At 37.8% G+C, this 22,590-nt stretch overlaps 1 protein-coding gene across 1 annotated transcript; it reads right to left on the bottom strand.

Moving 5' to 3' along the window:
- Positions 1-5,535: 5,535 nt before the first annotated feature.
- On the bottom strand, positions 5,536-22,144 carry acaa2 (acetyl-CoA acyltransferase 2). The gene is made up of 10 exons (XM_088909845.1): positions 22,012-22,144; positions 19,215-19,381; positions 16,759-16,887; positions 15,920-16,036; positions 15,014-15,161; positions 13,899-14,074; positions 13,411-13,540; positions 12,244-12,314; positions 10,664-10,818; positions 5,536-6,115 (listed from the first exon to the last, which is right to left on the bottom strand). The coding sequence occupies exons 1-10, from the start codon at positions 22,025-22,027 to the stop codon at positions 6,031-6,033; spliced, it is 1,194 nt and encodes a 397-aa protein (XP_088765971.1). The 5' UTR covers positions 22,028-22,144; the 3' UTR covers positions 5,536-6,030.
- Between the last annotated feature and the right edge of the window lie 446 nt (positions 22,145-22,590).

Below are 22,590 nucleotides of genomic sequence, written 5' to 3'. Positions count from 1 at the left end.
TGACAGACTGGGCTCCAGTGAAAGTTGGAGACCTACCCTCATAAATGGTTTATTACTATGGGCAGATCTGGCAATGTTGATTTCTATTTAACAAATAAATACAGAATAAACACAAAAAAGAAACGTTACAATACTATATACTTAAAACACATTCAGAGAGGATTTCATAGTCAAAAGTACAATTTCATTTGCTCAGGTAAATTAGATTATACATCTTTTTAAATTACTTGTTCTAAAGACAACATTTGCTGGTTCTTTTTTATAATGAAAAATGACAATTCTCCTTACATGATTTCTCTTTTTTGTCACAGAGTTTTGAGAAGCAATCCTTTTCCCTTGATTTTCAGTAGATTTTCTGCTTCCTTCTTTCCTGTTCTCAACCGATCTCTGAGGCAATAGTTTGCTTTAATAATGGACAGGCCTAGACTATCCGACACTTGACAGAAACGTTCGATGCCTTTGAACAGCCCCATACTCCTCACCCTGCAGAGGGTGTCCTTTCCACTGATTGCTGTGGCCCAAATCTTGTCAAAGATGTCAGAGGGTAGTTTGACAGGAGAGAGGCCATAAATCATAAAAGCACCAGTAAAGGAAAAAAATGGGTGAAAGAGTCTGTAACCAATCCTGAAACTGGGCTTAGAAAGCCTTTGTAAAATAGCAAAACTCCAAGAGATATGTTACAAATCTATTAGAATGTGCCTGTTGCAAAGATTGTGTTATCGTTTTCATCGTCAAAGCATAGCTGGCTCTGTCATGTTTTGAATTTTTCTAGTATTTAAAAGAAAATGCAACAATTTAAATTTGATAAAATCTCTTACACTTTGCTTATTTGGTAGCACTTTTGTCATTATAATTCATCTCAATCAACTGATGGTGTCCTGTGTTTTTCACACTAAGTTTAAACTTTTGCCCAGCACAAATCACCACCTTGCACATTAAGAACTTTAAGTATGAAGGATGTCCTAAGGTTATCAAAGGGTTTTGTACTCCAGGTGGACAAGCAAAGTAAGCTACAGATCACAAAATTTAAATATGTATCATACCACAGTGTCACATAACGAAATCAGGAATGTACAGTATGTGTAAAGGAAGAAATGATTTCTCATGGGAAATTTCACCTGCCCTGGCATTCCTCAACTGAAACTGAAATGGATGACTTCTTTCTGATTCAGTTTGTCGGAGCACCAGCATGAGAATGTCTATTTTGATCTAGTTTCTTCAAATAATGAAAACAGAGTAAGGAAAATGGAGGCGAGAATCAATAGAGAACTGTGATTATACAATTGTGAGATAAGACGTGTGCATAGAAACTGTAAAGGCCAAGTCCAAAACAATGGTTTACAATTTCGAGAATTAAACTATGAACTACTACAGGATTGAATTGTGTCAGCTATAAAATTGTGAAGGAAAGAGAGTTTAAGTTTACTCTAGAGTAAGGGAATCAAAGGCTACAAAACAGTGGTCCAAGTGCATTAATAAATCAAAGCAAAATATAAGGAGAAAGATACTACATGATAAAATGATTTAAAAAAAAGAACATGATCCAATTAAAGAAAAAGAATATGATAAATTGCAGGCACAGTTAAAACGGAAGGATATTAGAAGATAAGCAGAGATAGAAAGGAATGCTGCAATGGAGGCTAAAATCATAAAAGTTTGTATCAGTATTACAACAGCAAAACAACAGGAAAGGGCTACAGTAAGTGAAGTGGATCAGAGATAAGATTGGGAATCGATCCAATGATACATTGGAAATGGCTGATTTACGAAATGAATAGTTCATTCAGGTGTTTAATAAGGAAGAAATTGCCACAGAAGAAGTTAGATTATTACCTTGTTCCACAACCCTTTTTCCTCAATTGTCTCAAGGACTTCTGTAGTTTCTCCACAGTCTGTAGCTTCAGCTGTCCCTGAGAAGAAAGACATTAGTCTTTTATTACTTGGTAAGAATGACAATAATTCCAATCATGCTTACCTTTTAATGGGTTAGAGGTTACCATTTTTCACTTAGTTTCAATATTATCGCATTATGCATTCTGTTGTCCACAAAATATTTTATGAACAACAAAATTTGTATTTGAAATATCATAGTTTAGTGGGCGTATTTTAATACCACTTACATAACTTCATCTTAATACAGTATATACTCATTTTTTGCATTTTGTTGAAAATTCTCAATAAAGAAATTGAGCACATACGTCATCTTTGTACATTGTTGTACATGTCTTGATAAGTAGCTTTCTTTTTTTACTGATTCAATATAAACTTTGCTGCAGAGAATTAAAATCAGGTTTTGGCAGTTTATCTTCTTTTAAGTTTAGAACGCCTGAAATGTTCAAGTTAGGGTTGGGTTTTAATGTGCACTGCACATACTGTACAAGATTCACCTTACAAAGCATTCTTTAACTTCCATGTGAAAATCCATAGTGGGCTTAGCCATAGAGAGCTTCTCTCACCAGCCAGTGAATGCCATGTGCTATATTTCCATCTGGGCTCCTCTTTGTGTTTCTTTGAGAGAGCTACAAGTTTGCAGCACTGAGATTGCTTAGAAACAGAATTGAACTTCTGCCAGTTTCCACGGTTTCCCCATGAAAGATGTATTTTCCACAGTTTGTCAGTGGGCGCCTGCACAAAGATGTTTGCAGACGTCTATAAAGGCGCTTCTGTGGCCAGGGCAAGTGCAAAGATTATGCTTCTGCTGCACAGTTTACTTTGCAGATGAAGAGGAAAAATAAGAGGATGAAAAACAATATGTACAGTGAAAAGTGTTTGGGCCATGTATCATTTCAAGGGACATTGAACTCAGTGGCAGCAGAAGGCCTCCACTGTCTTTTATGGTGACAAGGGAAGCCTGGAATGTTGCTCTCACAACCATGTGATAAACTAGCTGTTGTAAATAATGAATCCTCTAACCCTGAAAGTTTGTGTGGAGCCAGATCAGGTAAACCAACGCGCACTATTAAATAAAAAACATTTAAATGAAGAAAAATACACAGGCTTGATAAATCCTGACTCCATTATATTTGTTTCACCCTATGCCTGTCTGTGGTTTTCATCGGAGAGGTTTAACTTAAAGAAATATGTAAATGTGTGCAACACAGGCAGCAGAGCTCATTAGAGCTCACAGCGCTTCCCTAAAGCAATAAAGAGTGCTACAGTTTGTCAGCATATCTCTATAATTTGGCTTAATATACACAGAATGTTGCTATATGCTGCAGCAAAATTGGGAGAGTAATTTGGCAGTTTTACTAATACAAAAAACGTCTGTTTGTTTACAGTATGTCTCGACCCCCAGCACATAGAATAACTACTGTTTTCCTAAATTCTTCATTTCTTTATCTATCATTGAGGAAAATTATTTTTTTTACGTTTGCTGTAATAAAAGACATACACAGTAAATATTCTTATATCTGATCCAATTTGCCACTCGAAGTGCCTGTGACGTAAGTACAGTAGTTAGTAATTCAGTGAGTAAAAGCATGTTTAATTTTCTTGGGTGTGTTGCTAGCTGTCATTGCTGTAGAGCTTATCCATTAAACCTTCTGTCGACAATTTATGACAGCAACATTCCTGTGAGATATTTCACAGCATATACATTTGGTTTCACACATTTTGGTATCTGATCTTGATTCTCATGAAAGTACAGGACAGATCATGAGATTTTGAGCCAATAGCATTGGTCTTTATTAAAATTGTATAAAAGTTATTTGTCAACAGCTGGATAAGATTTGTTTGTCTTACTACTCTCATATCCATCGAGCTCTTCTACTACAGCTTTTCTCAGTTCTATGTCTTTGGGCTCATGTATCATGTGAATTTCTGAATTCTTAAATTCTTAAGTTCACTAAAACTTTAAATTGAGCGATTTGATCAACTACACCTTTATAAAGCTGTATATGGTCAGAAATGAGCTGTTTAATTTGCGAGGTCACTTCAAGTGTGACCTCAAAGGTGAACCGATGAGAATTAAGCAGATGGGCACGTAACTCTAACAAGTGTTTCTAATACTTTGCATTTTTGTTAGTATCTGCTCACCATTATTTGTTAGCCTAATAAGAACTGTTTATACAGAGTACCATTTAAATGATTTACTCATCTCCTTCGGGCCAGGTTGTTTCTTATCCAAAAGCGTAGAAAGACGTAAAATGTATAAATAAGAAAATCGTTAAATTAAGGCCTCTTAGGGTAATGTTATTCTAAAATAAGATATGATAATACTTGTCTGATGTCTGATTTTATTTGTCTCCAAGCAGCTGTTTTACACACGCAGAGACTTATAAAACATACAAACGGTACATATACATTATATAATACATTATATAAATAAATATAACATTACATAAAAGACATCAATCCATACAAAGTCATCAACCTTGCAACACTCAACACTCCTACAGGAATCTACACAGGTTACCGGAACCTGTAAGTTAACATTTCTACCATCACCCAAAATGTCCTTCTAGCAACATACACATTTGTCCCTAGAATATGAAATAGGTGACATTTTTTAAAGCGAACAGTTAAAAAAAAAAAGTACTATTGACAAAATAGTGCCACCTACTGGAAATCTTTTTGGATTGTAGTGAATTGTATATTTCCTGGTACAATTCTATTAAAATTAATTAAAGCAATTAAAATTACCACTTAGTATAAATTGACTTGGACACTATACTACTCAGTGTAGTAATACAATAAAATTCCTTTTATTTTTTGTCAAAACTGCTATTTCCCATTTTATAAGCTTTGAACATGAGAGTTTTAGTCCTGCCAGATTAACTGTATTATTCCAGGCCAAGGAAAGATTGCTTTTGCAGTATTAAGGTGGTTCATATTTCCAAGTACATAGTATTATGTAAATTACTAAGCAGGCATATTATTTCTAAGTCTGAATATTTCTAAAATAAAATATAGAAAGAAAGAAATGATAATACGTATTGTTCTCAGCACATTTAACTGCTTCAATGAGCCCCTTAGCCTCTTGCTCTATGTAATATGAACATATTATTGTTATTCAAGTAATGCACTGAAATTGCAAATGCATTAATCAACCTATATTGTCTGATGAAATTGAGGAAAGGAAATAAAGAAGCCTTTGGCTATTTGTTATTGAGTTCCATACGTATGATTTGTCAGGTCAGGTTGGTGTGGTGCCATTTGCTGGGATTCTCCAGGCAGCAATGCACATTTTGCTCAGCAACACCAGTGATGTAAGGTGTTGAATTGCTCCATCTGTCTGCCATCAGCTGGGTCTAGCTGGGGCTGTGGGGTTGCAAAGTGGATCAGAGACAGGTGGCCACACAAGCACACGTCTAGGAGGACATCTGTTAGCAACTCCCATGCAAGTGCATGAGTTGCTGCAATGAGCTGATCTGCGGATTCCAAATCCAAGGGGGATAAAACAGAGAGGAATAACAGGCTCTTCCACATTTTTAAAAACTGGTGATGGTTATTGCCATAATAAAAAAAAATAAAAAAAAAGTTTTATTTTAAAATCATTACATGGTTACCTAAGCAAAATAAATGAAAAGGCCACAGTTAGGCTTCTCATTCAAACTTTATTAAAATATGATCCATAGACTCTTGTAAGCATCAACATTAAATCTTCATAGCTTATTCACTTCACGCAGGAATTATTACCATGAATTCCCCTGTTACAAAGTAAATATGCCAAGCAAATACAGATAACAGAACAGCTGAGTGTCAGCTACATAGTAAGAGAACAGTTTCTACTTTGATGCTTTCACTACACCTGAAAGCATGAATATTTTATCATATTTGTAAAGTAAATAATTTGTATTCATATTAATAGCCCTTTTTTAGTAGCAGACCTCTATTATTATTTTGTTGCATCAATTGCATTCAATTGTCAAACAAAAACAAAAACAAAACTGGTACTAGGCAGCTGTGGTAGTGAAGTCATTAAACCTCATTTCATTTTCTGTTTTCTGTAAGCATAAGCACCTGGACTTTATTTTAAAAATCGCCATTCTGAATGAGAAAGCAGTGATGATAGTCCACCCTATTGTTTCCTCATTGAGTATTCTCAATGATTACAGCAATTCCTTGACCTCCGCCAATACAGGCAGACCCCACTCCGTATTTTCCTCCACGTCGCCTGGGAAAACAATGTAAAATATATTTTTTAACATAACAAGTTTAGACAAGTTTAAGACAAGTTTAAACTAAGTTTCAAAAACCTCTAAATAACTGTATGAAAACTTATTTAATTAAATTAGAACTTTTAAACTAGCTAGCTTTTAAGACTGCATGCATTAGAACATAATAGTTTTTGTAAAATCAGTATTGTCAGTAGAAACAACGCTGTAGTTAAATTCTACAGTGTCGTTTCTGAAAGACAAAGCTAGACACATAAGTGGAAGGAACAAAAACAAGCTAGACAAGTTAATGAAGTGAATGAACCTGTTTTCTTGAGGTTTAATCAGTCCCCAGGCTTGTCAAACACACCACGCATAGCTTGGTATTTGCTATGAATCCAGTCTCATGGAAGAAATATTACTTTTATCATAAATCAGTCTATCACACTACTTTAGTAATGGATATTGTTGATAAGAAAGGTAATTCTGGAGAAATGTTTTTTTCATTTATCAAACACTCACCTGTAAGGAAATGGTGGCTTATGCGTTACCCCACACACTCTGACACCTTTTATGAATTAATATTACCAGTGTTTATTAAAGAGGCAGCTGAAGAATACAGGGATATAGAATGGCTTTTTCTCTCCATTTTTTTTTACCATTACTTTACACGAGTCCTGCTTCTTAAGCTTCCTCACCATGAGGCAACAGAAGTTACACGACACGCTCATTACACAATATATACATATAACATATTGCATAGTAACCGGCAGTTTTCACTGTGTCGTGCATATCTTATTGGGACATACTGTACATAAGGTGTGAGAGAAGCAGAAAAAAGTGTGTGAATCTGAGAACAAGTTGCTACTGCCTTGAGAACAAAGGCCCATAGATATGGAAGGGAAATATGTTATTTTTGTGTGCACTCCCTTCTTAGGTAATATTTGCTAGTCAGCTAGAGGTGTCACAGAAACACAAACCTGAGGACACAAGTGGAAACAATGTAGAAAGGCATTTAATACCACCACTTCTTTACCCAGGGGGTTGTGGGGGTATAGAAAAAGACCTCCTGCTGTGCTGCTGAAACCAATACCCTGACTTCTTTCAAGAAACAGCTGGATGAGGTCCTAATTAGGTAGTAACCAAATAGCCTAGATGGGCCTCATCTTGTTTGTAGCTTTCTTATCAACAATAACAGTTATTAAGGTGGAGTGATAGCTTATTTCAAAGCAATTCCATGAACTCTAAGTTGATGTATTTTGCAGGAAACAAATACTCCTAGATGGGGTGATATTCTAGGAAAGTGAGGATGTTAAAGGGTTTTTGAGCTTCTTTCAACTTTCTCTTCAATACTGTATATACACCAAGACAACAGTATGCTACAGAGCAAACCAAAAAATGCTGTTTTATCTGAATCTAATGTTTTAAGCTAAACAGAATAAAAGTATTTGAAAAAAATACATTATACTTATATTAATACAATTTTATTCGCTGTTTAGCAGGTGCACCGTGCCAACTACAATACTTTGTTACTTGAGCTAGCTAGCATATACAGTATATACTGTATACATTATAGCATATACTTGTTGATTGAGAGACATTAGGAATAGCAAATTCTCATCGGCCAATCAATCAGCCAAATGAATCAGCCCCAGAGAAGACAACACTATGGAAAAATGGCAAAAGAGTTGGCATTCGTTAGAGTCATTTAAATTTGGACCTAATTCAGCCTGCAGTATTCTGCTTACACACTGCTGGCTTTCTCCATATATGTGTGTTGTTGATTTCCATAAGCAAGAATTCTTATGTAGCCTATGTGATCTGCCTGCTGGAACTTCAAAGACAAGTAGTTTGTAATTAGTCTTCTGTAATTACTGCTTTTTATGTGCATTTTTTTTCACTTACACACATATTCTTTTATGATAGAACTCTTTTTATCTTTAATGTAGCGTGCCACATTTCCTGGAGTGCATTGCTGTTATTTCAGTAAATACAAGCAAAGCACAATAGGTTGTGTAGTGTTTCATAACCCATCTGCTATAGTTATTATAGTGACAGCTTACACAATACAAAGGTTTGCCTGTATCCTCAAAAGAAAAGTGCTGAAAGGCCCCAGAATTTGGATTTCAATAATAAAAAATATGTATTTTCATTTGGATTAATTGGTTAAAGCAACATTTCCAGCCTTTTGTTTTTCTTTATGTATTAGCGTGCTTGTTTTTAAACAAGCAAACAGGTGGTCTTTGGTTTTAAAGGCATTTCAAGTAAATCTAAGTTGTCTGATCCAGAAGGTTGGATGGGTTTCCAGCTGGCTCGGGACATATTTCCATGACATCACCCTGTGTTTCAAGCTGACCATGTCTGCTGTGTACAGGACTGCTGTGATCTGCATCAGCTGCGGCTGGTGGTGACATTAAAAGTGTGCAGGACAAAAGAAGTGCATCTCACAACACATATTAGTGCCAAAGATATTGTCTTTGGTGCGGTTGCGTTCTCACTATTTATGTGCAAAGAAACAGCAGGGATAAAAAGGAACAAAGCAGTTTATAATCTGATCAGACCACCTAGTAATGTGCTTTGATTTAAATTTTAATTGACAGGAACTGAATAGGAACTGTGCTAATCCAATATATATGGGCATATCAAACTTAAAAACTTTGTTTCATTGAGTGCCACAACTTTATTTAATCAAAAATAAAATATTTCCATTTTCTGCACTGTTATACAATATCTCTACCACAGTTACTAACAGAGTTAGGGATATTTCCTGTTTTTCAGCTCCATTAGCTTTTAAACCATGTCTACTAATGACAACTAAAAGGCTGAGCACATGTTTGTTAAACAAATTGTAAATAAAACGGGACAGAACCCAATCCTGGTTCCAGTTAGTGGTTTCTGTGCCCTGGCTTTTCAAAGGTGACCACACCAGGTGGAGAAAGAAACCCTACAGGGAGGTTATCTAAATATTAATAAACACATATAGAATTCCAGTTTCTTCTGTGTTTGCATAATTTACTATTAGGTCACTTCACCCAGTTAAAATAAATATGCAGGTGAACACACAAGTCCTGTTATACAGGACAATAGCATTTAATATGAGTTAGGTACAACATAAGATATATTACACAGATAATTATTATAATAAACTCTATACAGTACAATGTGAAACTATGTCCATAAACATACAAATGATCTAAGGCACAAACAATTAAGGTTTATATTGGAAATGAACTGAAGTTTAATTTTGTTAAAGTTATTTGCCCCCATTTAAGATCAGAATATGAAATCAGTTTTTATGTAACATACTTTCAGGTGCAACAAAACAGGGAAGCCCAAATGTTCAGATGGTCTCAAGGAAAATAGTCAGTGCATAATACACTCAGTGTGACCCCCTCCACATAATGTGCTGGTACCTTTGTGAGAGGCAGTAAAAGAGCCTGACCAGGATTTTGCACACATTCCACAAGGTCTTGAGTTATTTACAGCCCAATCCCATCCCTTTCTTAAATACCAGTGTTTTCAGTGGAGGATGTGATGAGTTTAATACCAAGTTGAAATACCAGGTAATACCATGTTGATGTTTATTCCTGCCTTTATCCAGAGCAGCTTACATGTGTACTCATTTACACAATAGGGTATTGTACTGGAGCAACCTAAGCAAACCATCTTAATAAAAGCCTACAACAACAATGTCGCAACCAGTTACAAGTCCAGATCCCTGAACACTACTCCCCACTGCTGCATATTCTACCAGATCTACTGGTTTTCAATAGGACTGAGATCTGGGGATTGTTCAGGCCAAGGATGGTGATGGAAGTCAATCTCATTCTACTTAATCCAGCCACGCACTGCCTGCCAGTAAGTGAGCCTATCAATTCAACAGGGAGTTCCTCATGTTTTAGTCCTCTGTCCACCACCAGAAAGACACTTATCTTGGTGAGGCTGCGACAAGCTGAAGCCTGTCCTGGAAGCAAAGGATCTGAGGCAGTACTGAAAACAAACAGCTGCTATTCCCCTGGATGAGAAGCCAATCAAAAGGGTCAGGCAAAAGGCACAATCAAGTTTAGTATGTGTGTCTTTGCACAGATTTGAAAATCTGCAGGAAGGTGTCTAATAAGAATGAAAGGCTATTGATAGGTATCTGAAAGTTTCCAGGAATACCAGAGAAAGGTTCTACATAAACACAACTGTCAAAGCCCTTTGACTCCCCATTTAGCTTGATGCATAAACACATGAGACAGAAGAAGAAAAATACTGCTGCACTCTTGACTGAGATGATGAGAAAAGCTGGAAAACCCTCCGTGCTTGGGTCACAATGCAGTTTGTGAACAAGAAATCTTTAGAAAATATTCAAATTTAAGTGTGACGTAAGCAAACTGAATTTAAATAGAAAATTAAAGTCAATTTCATACACCTATGATTTACTTATGAACATTATTTTTCATCTATCCATACCTTCTCCATTTATCCAACCTTTATCCACACTTTCTTTCAAAGGTCACAAAATTGGAGTGAACAAGCATACTGTGTCAGAAGTGAGCAAATTCAAAGAGAGCCATTTCGGTTACCTGAGCTCATGAACAAGGTGAGCTGTGATCCTTGTACCAGATGCGCCCAGTGGGTGACCGAGGGCTATGGCACCCCCATTCACATTTGACTTCTCGGGGTCTAATCCAAGCACCTTGGCCACAGAAAGGTATTGTGGAGCAAAGGCTTCATTCACCTGAGGGTGACATTATGTGGAAGTCATATGAGGAAGAGGAACAAAATGCTCAATAAAATGATCACTGTCGATCTACTGTAGTTGCTCAAATATCAAGCAACAGTCATAGACAGCATATTGGTCATGTCACTAGACCACCGTGACTAGGATTCCTCAATACTCGATTGACAGAATTACCAGGGTAGGGTTGTGCGCTATAAAGGCCAGGGTCCTCCTGCTTCTCATCTGGTGCCTTGCAGTGACATGATCATGCGATATGCCACTATTCCAATCAGCACTAACTCTCCCGCCAGGCACTATGGACTAGGGCATCAACGGAAGAATGGCTTTGACAGGAGGATGAGTCAGAAGAGGCTATCTACAGCTATCACTTCTCAGGTGTTTAAAGGCAAGTCACAAAGTCAGTATGTTCTATTGCCACCATTGCAGATACACTGTTGTATTGTAATGATGATCACAATGTGACATTAAATGTGCACTAGCTGACATCTGAAGGTGAGTATTGAGGTGCTGGAGCTGATCCATGGCTTGTGGCAGCATCAAGTCAATGTTCCGAACACGCACATGTGCGCTAAAGGTAGGTCTTCATCATATGAAAAATGTATGTAAAAGCATGCGGGTTCTAACCATTATCATGGTTTCATATAAGAATAGATTTAACAGTAAATAAAGACAGAGAAAAACATTACATTTGTAAAAACAAAGATTTCACTTTGAAAAATCATCCATTCAAACTCATCTACATCTTATTTGTTTCACCGTCTGCTCATGAATGCTGAGAAGAAGCTTTCTGAACATCTGGTTCTTGTGGCTACAAACATTTGCTGTTCTTAAAGAGAACTACCAGAGCTAGAGGGTAGTCTACAACATGTGGGAAACTATATAGGTATCACGACTGTAGTCCCTCCCCCCTTAAGGGTGCTCCGGCCCTTTCATTTTGGACTTGATTTTGTGCACCTGTCTCCTGTTCCCAGTCTACCTTAAAAGCCAGGCGCTGATGTTAATCCCACCTCTGCATCTGATCTCCGTATCGTGCGAGTCCGGGAGCTGGAAGCGCCTGGTCCCATTAAGGTTTTAATCTCTGTTCCCGTTCCCATTCCGCCGGTTCTGACCCGGCTCTAGTTTTATCTTGTCTGTTTTTGGATGGACCTCCCGGCTTTGGACTTCTCCCTTTGAATTTCTTTTGGATTGTCAGCCTCAGCCACACCTCCCCGGATCACCAGCACTGCATCAGCCTCGGCCACACCTCCCTGGATCACCTGCACTGCATGGACACGCCCCCCTGTTTTCATCCCTGTTTCTGCATGACTTTTCCCTAGTGTTTTCCTTCCTCACTATTCTGGATTGTGTCGTCCGCATAGGGTCCGAAAAGAACTGTTCATTACAATAGGAATCCATACTCAAGGTTTGACCAAATAAACTCACCTCTACCAAATCCATGTCTTTCAAAGATAGTCCTGCTTTTTTAAGCGCTTCAGTAATGGCAGGCACAGGGCCTAAGAGAAAAGAAAAAAAAAGATCCATCACCTCAGTAAAATATTGTATATACAGTAGAATTTGTGGGAAATTAAGATAAAAATTGATCAATAATGACAGTAACACAGTTTAAATTAATGTTTATTGTGCAAAAATAAAATGTTATCCAATACATTATTATATATACATGTGAAAATTTATATCATTGTACAGCAGCCCATCAGAAAGTGCCACATGGCCTCATGGCTGAAACAAAGACAGTGATACCAATGCGGAGTTTTAAATATACAGAGAACACAAAATCTGAGGAAGGAAATCTCTAATGACAATATATTAATGTTTTACCTAGAGAGATCTACTTCTGTTGAGAAACTGTACGCTATCTTCACGTTTCACCTACTTCTGTAAGACTGAAGAGGGTTTGTGAAAAATTGTTCTACGGATGACAATGTCTAATAAGTGATGACCAAGTAGTGATCTTGAGAGTAATCTTGCTGCAAGTGTCAGAGTTGAAGAACAGCATCAAAAGAAGTGGGGAATCTCGAATGGTAGATGAGGTACTTAACCTTTTGGCTCTGTTCCAGTATGTTAATAATGCTGTAGTTTGTGCTCACTTGGAGGCAAGAGATGAATGTTGAGTCACAAGGGAAAATGGGAATGACACTGCAGAGATGATGTTCATCTGAGAACTGCTCTAGGCTGACTGTGTCATCTGAATATCCAAATGCAGACTTGCAAAGCCATTTTTTTTTCAAATTCTCAAGACATTCTCAAGTCCAACATGAAGAAATGCAACATCAATGCCATAATCTCATCACTTTGAAACAATACCATACAACAGGAGACTGAAGAGCAGGAATGGTAGAAAGAACATATCATGAACCAGATCAACTACCCAGGACAGCCCCATCTACTTGGGACCATGTGACCAACTGCAAGAGTCTTTCTATTCCAGACTGGATACTAAAGACACCTTCAGACCCACAGATAAGATAAATCATGGAAGACAAACACCCTCCAATGTGAAAATACCACATGAGAGATTTTCCACTCTTGAGATTATGCTTTGCACATTTAATCATAGCAAACTCCCATTCTAAGGGAAACAGAACTTACCGATACCCATTATGTTGGGATCACAGCCAGATACATGATAAGCTACAAGCCTCGCCAAAGGTGTAAGCTTGTGCTGTTTCAGTGCCTCCTCACTGGCTATCACCACTGCGGCAGCACCATCAGACACACCCTGTTACCACAAAGAAAAAGGTTAGATATTATAGTACAAAGCTCAGGGTGCTAGTGTGGCATACAGGGATATATGTAAAGGGATAAATCAAACGCTCTTTCAAGAAGTATATTCTTCTTGGGAATCTGGACTTCTGTTACGCACAATGAGAACCGTTAAATAACTTCAGTTAATGCAAAACAAACCTTTTGTACACTGCTGCACAGGGTTAGAGAAAGTAGCACATCATGGTCACAGTGTTTTCCAGACAGACAGGCATGTGTTGACATGTACATGAGTTAATTAGCGCTTTACATATGTCAAAGTGAAAATAAGAAAGAGCTCATTTAAATGCTTATGCAGATGTACTGATACGTACTGATGCATTTGCGGCAGTGACAGATCCTCCCTTCTTGAAGACAGTTGGCAATTTGGCCATTTGTTCCAGCGTTGTCTGAGGCCTGGGATGCTCATCCTGATTTATTGGCTGTTTTCCTTTCTTTGTTTTCACCTCAATGGGAGTCATTTCAGCACTGAAGTGGCCTGCATCCTGGGCTGTCCAGTGCCATAAAAAACAATATGTCATTAGAGGATAGTTAACCAAGAAAACTACATGGGTAATTTGGTGCAAAACAACAATCAGCCTAACCATACCAAGCTACATTTCAGAATGGTTTATGATAATTGTATCTGCCCAAATCTCTATAATGCCATGCAAACAGTTTAAAAAATCATCCCACTTAGTGTAGTCTCCAGAACACAACAGACATTCTCCTCTACTAGTGTAGTAGTTTTCAGTCTTGGTCCTGGAACTCTCTTGTGTGCTTTGGTTCTTAAAAGGTTTATTTTGTATTTTAGAGCAAGAAAAACCCAATTTTTCATTGGTTTATTTATTTTGTTTTGTTAAGGTTATACATTTAACTATAAACTTGGAAAAGAAAGCCGATTGTTCAGTTACTAGGTATTTTAAAGATGTTTAATACGTGAAAACAATGTACTGACATAAAAATCCATAAACTAAATTCTCAGTTTCAAAACAAAACAAAATAATTCCTCGATATGTTGACTGAAATGTTGGGGTACTGGAATAATTGGTTGACCACACCTTGAGCCAAGAAGGTGCCTTCCTCATGGAGTCCAGTCCTACACCATATAATGTGTTGACTTCGTAGTGCCCCCAGTTTCACACACAGCTTTACCAAATTGTGCACAATATTATTAATCTTGAAACACATTAAGTGTGTTTATGCTCCTTTAAATGCTCCTGTTTATGCTAAAGGGAAGGATAAGGATTGTCAGTGGTAACGACATGTTATGACTAAAAATACAGATGTATGTGATGCTGTCTTTGGTATTTAATTTTATTTGGTTTTGATAATCTCTAAAAACCATACCGTGTAGACTATACAGATACTTAATGGATGTATTTATCTTCAATCACGATCCATTGCACACGTAAAGGCATCCTGACCAAAGGAGTGACTACACACTCACCAGCTTTCCATCGCTGCTGCGTCTGGTGCGCATATCTGTCACAGTCCTCTCTGGTGATCTCATACTTTTCGGCAAGATTCTCTGCTGTTATTCCCATTGGGGTTTTGATGTGCAGATCTGTCACGCCTGCCCACAGAGTATCTTCCATCTGACAAAAGACAACTTTCAATCACAGCACTGTTTTAGCATTAAGGCAAACAACACCCATCCATTCATTTTCTAACTGCTTCATCCAATACAGGGTCGCAGGGGATCCAGAGCCTATCCTGGCAAGCATCGGGTGCAAGGCAGGATACGGCCTGGACAGGACACCAGTCCGTCACAGGGCAGACACACACACACTGATACTCTCACATCAGGGCCAGTTCTACCAGAAACTAATTAAACTACCAGTATGTTTTTGGAGTGCGGGGAGAAATTGGAGAACCCAGAGAAAACCCACCACGAACATGGGAAGAACATAAAAATGCCATGCATTTACCCAGGTAAAGTTAAAACACAATCTTGGAGACATTTTTATTTCCCTTAAGGCATTAAATGTTGTGATAATTCCAATTTCCTAATAGTTGAACGGACATAAAAAGAGCATACATTTAATTGATGATATCGGAATGCCTGCAAATAAAAAGCTATGTGATCGAGTGTTTAAAGAAGAGGAGCTGGAGTTTCCCAGTTCAATTATCCATCCTAAATGACTCCTTGGGACACCTTGATGTAGTAAATACTACATACTCTATAGTATGTTACTCTGCAGCAACAGCTCTTGCTCATTTTAACATTAACAGGTATTAAAAATTTAAACAGGAAACAAAGCACTTTATACAATACTAATGAAATGTCAGATTACAAAAAGCATGTTATTGAGTATTTAATAAATATTCGAAGGCATATTCTGTATTTTCCTACCTTGAGATCCACCCCAAACTTTGTTCCAAACCTGATGTTGCGCACTGCATAAGGAGCCTGGCTCATGCTCTCTGATCCAGCACACAGAACCACTTCAGATTCCTTCAGACATATTTCCTGAAAGAAAATAAGGATCCTTGAACAATCTGGAGACTTATGTTTAAATTCTATAAAGCCAAGATGGGCAATGAAATTGTTTTGGCCTGCAAGACCCACTGGGTTTCATTCTATTTATGTCTTTTTTTCTTTTAAAATTGATTAACAGGTGGTCAAATGACCTATAGTTTTTAATCACTGGCTAATTGCAATGTACCCAAATAACCTGCACTACCTTGGCCCCGGAGATGCCTATCCCTGCTGTAAAGCATAAAGAGCTATTTTTCAATGAGCCAATAGGATAGGCTTCATAGTAGTCGAGAGCAAATGTTTGTATGGAATGTTCAGAATGACACTTTCAGAGATGCTTCTAACAGACACAATACATAATGTTCCACCCATTTCTGACAAGCAACCTTTTGAAATAGGTGTGCTATTCACTTTGTATTACACGACTAAACCCAAAGTGGCATTGCTGATTGATCTAACAGTTCTCTTAACACAGAAGAATACAAAAACAACAAACAACAAAACAATTGTGCTTATAATCACAGAACATAAAGCCTACTTCATGACATGAAACCTTGTAACATTGATATAGTCTCAAATAAAGGAGCTGCCAAGCTGTTTTGAAATGGTTGATGTACTATAAACCTCAAAATTTCTTGCCAGCTTCTGTATCTACACAAAAGCACAGCAAAATAGAAATCCATTGGCATTTTACATTCAGAAACGCCTATTACCTGTGCTCCATTAACAATTGACTGGAAGCCAGAACCACAAAGCCGGTTGACTGTGAGAGCAGGGACAGGAATTGGCACACCGACACGAAGGCCCACATGCCTGGCTATGTAGGCCGCATCAGAGGAACTCTGAGAGAAAAACAAAGGGAGAAAAAATGAAAATAATACTCCTTTAACATAAAAGGAGAACCGACCGCCATCTTTAGGTCCCAAAGCTTCACTTATAATTTCCTCTAGTGCCTAGCATGTTGCACAGAGAACAATACATGTCTATTACATACGGGCAGGTGTAATACACAGCTTTATAATTAATCCATTTCACTCCTGTGTACTACATTCACTCGGGAATTAATTTATTTCCCTGAAGACTTTTATTTCTGAATTATACAAAGTAGCGATATCCTATTCTAGTCCTGGCCAGTTGCCAGGTATTGTCGCCAGGTCTTGTTAAAACAAAAACACCTAAAATGCTGTGAAAACTTTTAAACAGATCCAGTTAAACCTGTAACCAGATTGTTTAGCTCATTAAGAGATGGGGGTAGAGCAACCTGCCACTAGAGGTCGCTATAAGGCTCCTACTCTTTGTAAATAGTCACAGTGGAGATTACCTAATTATTGTATGACTGGTGAAGGGTGAGAATGACAAATTCTCACATTGGTGCAATAAAGCTGTGTTTGGTATTTAAAGGAAATTTGGGGGGACTGTGGGTAAAGTTTGATAATAAATGCTGTGTGGGAAAAAGTATATGAAAGTATTTCCTGAACTATGAGAGGTGGGGCAGGGATTTTTTAAAATAGTTTCTTAGTTTTTTTTAAAATGTGCTTGTCATTTACCAGTGTGGTCTAATATTAGATTGTGAACTTTTATGGTTATGGTTCATGGAAGGTGCAAGTAATATCCTAAATGCTGTAGTTAATCAGTACATACTCCATAATTCTTTCATCAAGCTTTTGATGTCCACATCAAAACAAAAGCTATTACTTCTCAAATCCACGATAAATGGACTTAAACTATTTTGCAGGCAAAGTAAAAAATGAACATATTGATAATCCAAGTAGGTTGCTGTGTCAGCATGTGTAGGCTGCAAAGAAACAGGTAAAGGTTTATTCCACATTGGAAAGAGATCTCATTTGCTTTCATGGTGGTAATTCTCCAACATTAGATTGAAGGGATAGACTATTGTCTCCAAATTGCTGATCTGTAATGAAATTTAAACTCTGATTGGTACTTTTTTAATGTGTTCTGCAAACTAACTTAGCATGTGTATGATAAAAAAATCCACTTTTGCTGTAGGAGCCAGAAACATTTTTAAATTCTGCATGTTGGATACTTTAGATCCAATTTAAGCCTAGTTTTTATCCATGTCTGCTTCCTTTTGATCTTGTAAATTATCTAAAGAACTATCTTTAGATGATTCTATTTCCTGGTGTTGTGAAATGAGCAGATGTAAAATGGATGGAAAATTAAAGTACTGTACATACAAATGTACACCTATCCTCCCAGAAACCTCATGAAATGTATAGACAATCTCATGAGGTTAGCCTGTTAAAAAAAAATGGATGAAGGCAATGAAACCCTTTCGTGTTGATAGTACCATGATCCAGAACAAGCAAAAGTACTTATTTCATGGTTGTGCAATACATCTTAAACCCTTGACGTTCTTTAAATTCTTGACCCGGTTTAGTATTGAGATTTTATGATGCAGAAATGTGTATCAACTTATCTTGTTCAGATGTAAACACAGCAGAAGTATGAATATTGTTTTTAACCCTAGAATAATCTTATTAGAAATGACTGGAAAGAATCATCATTGATGAGTGCATTTCAAACCACAATGAAAGTAAGAGGTACATTGTAACTTCTAAAACATCCAACTTACATTGCAAAAGAGACAAAATTACCAGGTACTGTACGTGCAGCTGCTCCATATTCTGTGATTCAGAACAGGGTAACAACACTTGTTGTGATGTGAAGCAACCTTATTACATTGTAAACAAGCTGTCTTGAGAAGAGATCTCTTTTAATCCAACAGAAATAGTTTTGAAACAATTTTACTGATAAATGAAACTTGTCAGCAGTTCTGTTGTGAAATGTCTGCTGCACAACCTGTACTTATTCACTTGTATGTTGTAATATGGTGACTAGTGAGCAGGAAGGGCTACATAATGTTAGATTTTGTGGGAACTCTCACTCTCATGTGGTGAGGCTGGGATTGTGACAATGTGGCGACTTACTTTCACAAAGTTCGTGATTTTGTGGTTAATTCGAAATTGGTTAATTTTTACTATACCATTAATGAATGTTACAAAATGAGCTCAACAGTGTGATGTCCAGGATTGCAAACTAATTTCCATCTCAGCACAGTTTGGATATACTCCCCATAACCCCCCCCCCCCCCACCCATTGTGCATTCCTTGATGCCTGACCTGTAGGAGCTGGCTTGGAAAGGTCTTACCTGCATGACGTTACCCACAATGACGCTGTTAACAATCTCTGGTGCCACGTTCCCTGCAGCCAGGGCCCCCCTCGCCGCGTGCTCTGCCAGGTCGGTGGCGCTGTGGTCCTTCAGGAGCCCCCCGTACGTGCCGAAGGGCGTGCGCTTGGCAGACACGATAAACACACCTGAGAAAGACACAGTCCTGTCAGACACGCCGACCCCCATTAAGGCTGAAACCCTCCAAATGCCACCAGGGTGGTGTCATGTTTAATGTTAAAAGAACAAAGTGCACGTATTCTGTTCTAATGCTAAGGCACAACCCCCTTCCTTCTTTCTTCCTTATTCAGGCATTTCTAATTTCTTGTAGGACTAGAAACAAAATTACTTAACATCCAAAATGTCTTTTGTTTGATTCATCTTTAAAGGCCAAACTACCTACTCAAACACGTCAGTGGGAGTTGAGCGTAGGGGCAGAATTGAATATTAGTATTGAAATTGGGAGTTATTATTGTGATTATTGTAAATGCTTGGTTAATTTATTTTCCTTCTTCCTTTATGCGCATCCTACAGTCTACGTGCTGTGCACGTCATCAGGATATTTGTTTTGGAGTCTGTGACTGTTTGCCTCCTGGGGAAGTATGCTGAGCTCCCCTAGGCCCTATTGATTTGGATTTCACTTCAACCCCTTCTGTTGTGCAGGAACGTGTTCTGCAAATAAGACGCATATGTGTGTTGTTTGATTAATTCCAAATGCTGTCTACGTGTCTGTGTGAACCCGGTGCCCCAGATATCCAGTAATTGCACAATACTGAACAGAAGGCCTCACACAGTGCCTACACACCTGCAATCCTTGGAAGTTGACCCCATAAACCCCGTGTTTTAGGAGAGTATAGAGACTTGCTCATGTTTTTCAAAAAAGATGAGAGAATGCCAAGTAAAACCATTGGTGTATTGTGCATGTTTATTAGTCTAGTCATACAAAATCCCAGTTTTCTAGATTATGAGCTTTCTATCATCTTTGTTAAAAGATGATACTGTCTGCAGAAGAAAATGTAACATTCTATTTTCCATTACTGCTTTATCCAGTGCAGGGTCGGGGTGGATGTGTCTAACCTGGCAGACAATGGAAGAGAGGCAGGATGCTCTCTGGGTGGGACAGAAGTCTGTCACAGGGCACACACACATGCACGGCAACAATTTAGAGAAGCCAAAGAACCTAGATAGCAAGTCTTAGCACTGTGGGAGCACCTTGAGAAAACCTGTGGCCTAGGGATGAACAGGCAAACTCCACACTGAAAGCACCCCAGGCCAGAATCAAACCCAAGACCTAAGAGCTGTGAGGCATGCTACCACACCGTCCATCCAAATTGAGTCAGTGAAGTAATTCAGTGTATAAATGCTCTCCACCATTAAAGTTACAATACCTGATCATGTTCAGGTGGGTAGCTGCATCAGCATGCATGGTCTGCAAAGCAACAAGTAATAGGTTTATTCCATGCTGAAAAAAGAAGAGAGAAAACACAACATTTCAGCCGTGAAGCCTTCTTCAGGTGTTCTTTTTCACACACCTGAAGAAGGCTTCACAGCTGAAACGCTGTGTTTTTTCTCTTCTCTTTTCAGCATGGAATAAACCTATTACTTGTTTCTTTGCATACCTGATCAATCAAACTGATATTTTTGTTGAGCATTCATTATGTTTGAAACAGGGGGCAGCGGTTAGGACTTCTGGAGTCTTAACTGGAACGGTGTGGGTTAAAATCCCTTGTAGAGTCACTGCTATTGCACCCTTGAGTAAAGAACTTCACTCCAGTAAAATGCTGTCTGAGTGCAGCTCCAATAAATGGGCACAAACAGAAGTCCAAATAGCTACAAATGTAAATGAAATGTAATCTGGATAGAAGCATCAGCTCAATAAAACCTAAAAGGGAATAAATCAATGTATTAGTATTTTAAATTAAGGCTTTCAACTACTTACAGTGCTTGTTGTATCAGTGGAACAGGTAAAGGTTTATTCTATGCTAAAATGAAAAGAGAGACAACAGTTTGGCTGTGGAGCCTTCTTCAGGTGTGAAGGTGACACTTGAAGAAAGCTCCACAGCCAAAATGATGTGTCTATTTTCTTTTCAGCATGGAAAAAACATTTACCTGTTCTTTTGCAGCCTGTGCATGCTGACACAGCTCCCTACTCAAACTTTTTGTTGTATTAGAGACATCCCTTTTAAATCACTGGTATACAGTTAGTTTTACCTTCAATTTACACCACAATGGACCCATATTCCATTTAAAATATACTTCAATAATACTTCATGCCCTGTTCTGTTTAGAGAAGCATCCCCTATGTTTTAATCGGAATGCAACATTGTAATAAACGTCTGACATTTCTGGTTAGTGCTAATTATATAACACATGCTCTGCAACCACTACGATACCAAAAAAGAGTGCCAAAACGTTATGATTTTATGTTAGCATATTGATTAATCCATAACGTTCTCTAATTGGCTTCACTGAGAATTAATAAAATATGTCGAGAATAATGCATCTGGTTTCTCCCACTTACATTTATTTTGACAGTAAGATTTTAAAGTCTTTAATGGCAGTTTTTCCTTAGTATTTTTTATTTGAAATGACAAGAGGTTGCCATTTAACAACACTTTAATGACCCTCTCATTACCACTGTAACAGTTTACAGTACTATATAACTTCTCGATTCGTGGAGTGGGCACGGTTCCAACTCCTATAAATATATATATATATGATTTAAATGTATTCTATAAACCTTACTGTTTTTCCTTCTACAAAGCATAAGTTTATTTACCTCTAATGAGAGCCATAATGCTTGTTTCCGCTCCAAACCTGGCGAAGGTCAGTGTAAATCTAAGCTTTATCACAGACCAGCTCTGCAAACTAAAACGCTACAATCCTGACCTTTTGCCTATTTTTTAAGAGCTAAATGATTCGTTATTGAGATTATAACATTCCACACGAAGTAGAGTCTGATCTCCGTCATGATCAAGAAGTTCTTTACTAGCTTTCTCGCTGTCTCATCCCTTTCCAAACTATTAGATACAGATACAGAAAAATAAAGGGTATTAATCTTTAATTTTTCTGTTATATTTTACAGTATAATGCCTCGTACTGCTCAAGAACGTGTAGAAATAAGGTTTAAGTGATAATGGAAAGTGCTGGTGCAAACTCTGCTGTATATTTACTTCATGTTGTGTCTGTTAGACTTCCTTATCTGCTTCATGCGTGTCTATCGCTGGTGGGTTAGTATCCTCCCCAATGAGCCTCAATTTTTTCCTTACCTGATCGGTCACTTTGAATATGTGTACCGAAATGATTAGAAAAAGATCTGGTGACGGGGAGATTCTTTGTAATTACTTGCAAAAATACT

The sequence above is a fragment of the Atractosteus spatula genome, chromosome 3, assembly GCF_055471065.1.
Source record: "Atractosteus spatula isolate fAtrSpa1 chromosome 3, fAtrSpa1.hap1, whole genome shotgun sequence".
Lineage (NCBI taxonomy): Eukaryota > Metazoa > Chordata > Actinopteri > Semionotiformes > Lepisosteidae > Atractosteus > Atractosteus spatula.
This window is presented reverse-complemented; position numbering and strand designations above follow the sequence as displayed.